This window comes from Adiantum capillus-veneris, chromosome 28 (genome assembly GCF_014529385.1).
Source record: "Adiantum capillus-veneris isolate H3 chromosome 28, ASM1452938v2, whole genome shotgun sequence".
Classification (NCBI taxonomy): domain Eukaryota; kingdom Viridiplantae; phylum Streptophyta; class Polypodiopsida; order Polypodiales; family Pteridaceae; genus Adiantum; species Adiantum capillus-veneris.
Genome location: NC_140958.1, coordinates 29,858,964 through 29,864,300, shown reverse-complemented (window position 1 = coordinate 29,864,300; position 5,337 = coordinate 29,858,964). Strand labels below are relative to the sequence as shown.

Genomic DNA, 5,337 nt, shown 5'->3' with positions numbered 1-5,337 from the left:
CAAATTTTCCAAAATTGCCCCAAATTTTACAACATTATAGACATAATGGCTAGAGCACTTGGGTCAAATGGAAGCAGTTGTGGGTGCGAGGTTCGAGGCTGCCAAATGGCCCAAATTTACCTCTTTTTTCCCGCTTCACCAAATCTCTTGAATTTACAAAACACATTGGATGAACCTTGTGATTCAAGGTGTTGATCCCAAAGGAAGCGTGCCCACGTGAAATAGTGTGGAGGCCTAGACTGCCCACCACAATATGCCCTCAAGATGCACGCATGGGTGAGTGCATCAGGAAGTGTTGAATTGGGTGGACTGTTTATAAATGATTTGTTGGCCAAAGTAAGCGATAGATTTTTTGAAAATGCATTGTTTTATGTTGCAAAGTTGTTCTCTCTAAGGAACTATCCAAGCGACATTAATGATAAAGCAAAAGATAAAATATTTGTGCTATGTTTTGCATGGGAAGTCCATTTTTCATCAACAAAGAAAGGTACGAGGTCGATTTGTGACATACATGATGAATTCTTATTCAAGGAAGGGCCTCTTTGAGACATGGGGTTTTCTTAGCCGAACAAAGAGTAAAAGTCATGGTAGAGCTTCACTTGGCTTGAAACTGTTGGATAGACTTACGTTCATTTTCTATTGAATACTTTTGAGGCATGGAAGTCAATGAAGAAAAGGAGAGTCTGCAAGGTAAAGAAAACTATGGATGCTCCTATTGCATACATCTTTGTGGAGTGTGAACACACTTAGGACCACTAGGGCACTTTTTTGCCCTTTTTAGGAGTTTGTTTTCCCCCATGGCTTGTATATACACACATCACTCTAGGGCAAGCTTCATCTTTGTTTGCGCACACTAAGCGACACTATTTTTTGTGTTGTGTGCTCTCGGTTTCTCCTTAATCGTATCCATGTGTGTGTGCAAATTTGACAATTGTATTTTCAACAATCTTCAAGTAGCAATGCATTTGTTTTATCTCATGGAAAGTGCCTCTAGAAGTAGTGGACGGATTATGTCATTCGTGACGTGCATGCTGGTTGAATTCGAACGACATAGCCTATTATGACCTTCGAAAGAAGAGCTTGAGGCTTGAACAATGGTAGAAACTTATAGAGAGAGAAGAAGCAGTAGGCCTAGCAGGAGAGCGAGCCATGACAGAAACTATCACCATTCTGTCTACATGCATCGTCAGGCCCAGCAGCCCAACGCCGCCTCAACACATGTTCCTCGCTGCCCCAGACTTCATCTGGCGATGGTTTCACTACAATCAGCGCATCCTCTTCTTCAAGCTCGACAAGCAGTCGTCGTCTGATTTGTTCGTTTCACGTCTCAAGAGCAGCCTGTCCTTGGCCTTGCTTGAATTCTTTCCATGGGCAGGACGTTGCTTCGAACAGGAAAACGGCCGCCTTGCCCTCGATTGCAATGATGCAGGTGTTCCGTTTATCGAAGCTTATGTCGATGTGCCCTTCCCCACCTTGGAAAATGATGGGTTTCGGTATCAGCCCTTCTTCAAGCACTTGGCTCCCCATGGAGATGTCACCACATGGACCGGTCCGGACCTCCCGCTTCTCTCTGTTCAGGTACTCTCTTCCTGTGGTTGATGTTTGGGTTGTGTGAACTATACTGATCTACGGTGGATATTTTGTGGCAAAGTATGAAAGTAATCTGTGAGTAGCCAAGGTGCTACCCATACATTTGGAAGCTCTAGACATGCACTGTTCTTTATGCGGGTCGGTCTCATCTTTGCATTATTTCGGTTGAGAGACACCAGACCTGATTGAAACTTTTGGTGCAGGTGACAAGATTTCCAGGAGACAAGGGGCTCGTTCTCGGGATTGGGCATAGTCACATAGTGGCTGATGGAAGCTCATTATGGCATTTTATGAAGTCGTGGGGTGAGTGTGCAAGAGGGGTTCCTCTCTCGATGCACCCAGTGCATATGAGGCAAGCATTGGGCCCAGAAAAGCTCATCTTGCCACCACCATACCGGGAAGAAGAAAATGACAAAGCTGGGCCTCCTCTGCCACGTCCGGGAGGAAGAAAGATGGAGTTGGTACAACGCAATTTCCACTTTACATCAGAGATGATAAGGAAGCTGAAGAACATGGCAACCACCTCTTGCCCTGCTGACCACGCTCCCTTTTCATCTCTGCAAGCCCTTAGCGCTCACATGTGGAAGCATGTGATAGCAGCTACGGATATGGATGAGAGTAGAGAATCCATCTTCTTTTTGCTCGCTAATATGAGATCCCGTGTGGAGCCCCCTTTGCCAGAAGGCTATTTTGGAAATGCAATAATGAGGGAAGGGAGTGTAGCAAGAAAGGGGGAGCTACAGCAAGAGAGTTTGGGTGCGACAACATTGCGCATGCAAAGACTTGTTCAGACATTGGATGAAACCCTTATGAGAACTTTCTATGGAGCGCTTGAGGTGCTGCCTATCAACAAAGTTTTTGAGGGAATGGATTTTAGCATGGTCATGCTTCAAGTGTCGAGCTCCCCTCGCTTCCCTGTGTACGATGTGGACTTTGGGTGGGGACCTCCTTTGTCTGTTCAGTGCCCTTTAATTCGGGGTGATGGTGAGATGATGTGGTTTCCTGGTCGAGAGGGGGGAGGAAGCATAGACATTGGTTTGGCTCTTACAAAGCCTGCTATGGAAAGGCTGGAACAAGATAAAAGCCTTTTTTCTTTTGAGGACTGATTTTTTGTTTCTCTCTGTCACCAAGTTGGTAGATTAATTTCCTCTTGAAAGCAAGAGGCCTATTGCCATACTTAGAAAGCAAGAGGCCTAAGGTTATAATCTTTGCAGTAACAGGTTTATCATCCTTTTACATTATTGAATATGTATCCATGTTGGGTCTATTGGAACTATTGAGGCCTTATTCATAACTAAATCATTGCTTTATCATGCAAGCTTGGGTACCAACAGCTCCAATGACAACTCTACATGACACTGATAGTTCATTTAAATCCATATTGGCATGCATCTCTATAAGCATTGTTTGTCAAAAACCGGGTTTGATGATCTTGCTGTATTTTGTTGGCCATGGCTCGTATATGAGCATGGTGCTGCTGTTGTTTTCTCTTTCAATTTAATCTCTCTCATATCACATGAGATTTGCAACAAAATTCTACAACATTAGAAATTCTTCTCATGGGTGTATGTGATACACACACACACACACACACACGTGTGTGTGTGTGTGTGTGTGTGTGTGTGAGCGCTGCCCATCACAATGATGACAATATCTTATAAACTAATTAACAAAGCTTTTGCCCTTAGGATTTCTCCCGTCATGGATAGATCTATCACCCCTTACCAACATGGATTTATCAAGGAAGATCAATATATGACAATATTCTGGCAGTGAAGGTCGGTATTGAATATTTAAACTACTCCAATCAAGAATGTATCCTTTTGTAGGTCGACCTTGACAAAGAAAATGGACAAATTGCACATTGGTAGGTGAGGATCTCATGCTTTATGGCAAGGATAGCATTTTGAGAAAAGTGCCGTACAAAGAAGAAATAGGCTTGATTTTGGAGCACTGCCATGAAGAAACATGCCATCAAGGCAAGGATCAAGTTGTCTTTCGTATTTATAGAGGAAGTTATTGTTGGCCCTCTATGATGAGAGATGCTTATTTTTGGTGCAAGTCATGCCATGAATGCCAAGTGTTTGCAAACCGAAAGCTGGGGATTTTCTCTACAACATTAGAAGTTCTTCTCATGGGTGTATGTGTTACACACACACACACACACATACACATATATATGTGTGTGTGTGTGTGTGTATATGTGTGTGTGTGAGCTGCCCATCACAATGATGACAATATCTTATAAACTAATTAACAAAGCTTTTGCCCTTAGGATCTCTCCCGTCATGGATAGATCTATCACCCCTTACCAACATGAATTCATCAAGGAAGATCAATATATAACAATATTCTGGCAGTAAAGGTCGGTATTGAATATTTAAACTACTCCAATCAAGAATGTATCCTTTTGTAGGTCGACTTTGACAAAGAAAATGGACAAATTGCACATTGGTAGGTGAGGATCTCATGCTTTATGGCAAGGATAGCATTTTGAGAAAAGTGCCGTACAAAGAAGAAATAGGCTTGATTTTGGAGCACTGCCATGAAGAAACAGGCCATCAAGGCAAGGATCAAGTTGTCTTTCGTATTTATAGAGGAAGTTATTGTTGGCCCTCTATGATGAGAGATGCTTATTTTTGGTGCAAGTCATGCCATGAATGCCAAGTGTTTGCAAACGAAAGCTTTTGGCTGAGCCTCAAAAAGCTATAATGTTTTTTGATGCATTTGCAAAATGGGGAGTGGATGCTGTAGGTCCAATTCCAAGGACCAACAATGGAAAAAGTATATCCTTGTGGCTGTGGACTATTTGACAAAGTGGGTGGAAGCAATAGCTGTTAAAAATGTAACAGCAGGAAAAGTGGCCTCTTTTTTGTATGAATAATTATGTTGCACATTTGGAGCTCCTATGGTTATCATTTCTGATCGTGGATCAGGGTTTAGGGGAAAACTTGTTTGTGCTCTCATGGAGAAATTGAAAATTTAGCATAGGCATTCTTCTCCTTACTACCCACAATGCAATGGCCTGGTTGAAAACTGCAATGGTCAAATTGTGAAGATGCTATCAAAGTATGCTAGAGAGAATCTTAAAGAGTGGGACTTGGACTTAGAAAAGTGTGTGGGCTTAGAGAACTACGTATAGAGTGTCACCATAGTTTACACCATATGAGCTTGTTTATGGGAAGGAAGCTCTTATGCCTATAAAGGTACAATTGGATGCCTTGATGTTGTTGTGCAGAATGGAAGGTGCGCATAATGCCAATTTACGTGAAAAAATTCTTGCTCTAGAGTTGTTCCAAATGAATAGAGAGAAAGCCTCTGATTATTATCTTCAACAAGTAGAGACAAGGATGGAGAAAATGAATAAGAGGATGCCAGAGAAAGATATTAAAGAGGGAGATCTAGTGATGAAGTTTTTCAGAAGAAGTTGAGGGACAAATGATTGGGTCCATATAGAGTGAAGCATGTATTTTATAATGGCACATATGAGTTGGAAAAATTGTCTGGTAAACACTTGTACTTCAGAATAAATCGTTATAGATTGAAGAAATATTTTGCAAGGATGTGGTTCCAAATGCAAATAGCCTCTTAGTTGAGCATAAATGCTCTACCTATAGCGTGGGCAATGATGATAGGCTGCTTTTGGTGTATACAAAGTAGCATGTATATGCATGGGCATATGTATAAAGAGATTTAAATACATGAATTTGGGAGATTTTCAAAGTGGTTTTAAGTTTAATAGAAGAT

The 5,337-nt window shown here is 41.8% G+C and overlaps 1 protein-coding gene across 1 annotated transcript; it reads left to right on the top strand.

The window, feature by feature from the left end:
- Window positions 1-820: 820 nt before the first annotated feature.
- On the top strand, window positions 821-2,981 carry LOC147420232 (BAHD acyltransferase DCR-like). The gene is made up of 2 exons (XM_086504073.1): window positions 821-1,578; window positions 1,794-2,981. Exons 1-2 carry the CDS (start codon window positions 1,150-1,152, stop codon window positions 2,694-2,696), a joined length of 1,332 nt encoding a protein of 443 aa, XP_086360199.1. The 5' UTR covers window positions 821-1,149; the 3' UTR covers window positions 2,697-2,981.
- Window positions 2,982-5,337: the final 2,356 nt, after the last annotated feature.

What these genes read in the sequence shown, in the direction of transcription:
- LOC147420232 (XM_086504073.1), top strand. Translation starts at nt 1,150, where the DNA reads ATGACAGAAACTATCACCATTCTGTCTACATGCATCGTCAGGCCCAGC. An exon ending in TCCCGCTTCTCTCTGTTCAG is followed by an intron (nt 1,579 to 1,793) that starts GTACTCTCTTCC and finishes CTTTTGGTGCAG; the next exon opens with GTGACAAGATTTCCAGGAGA.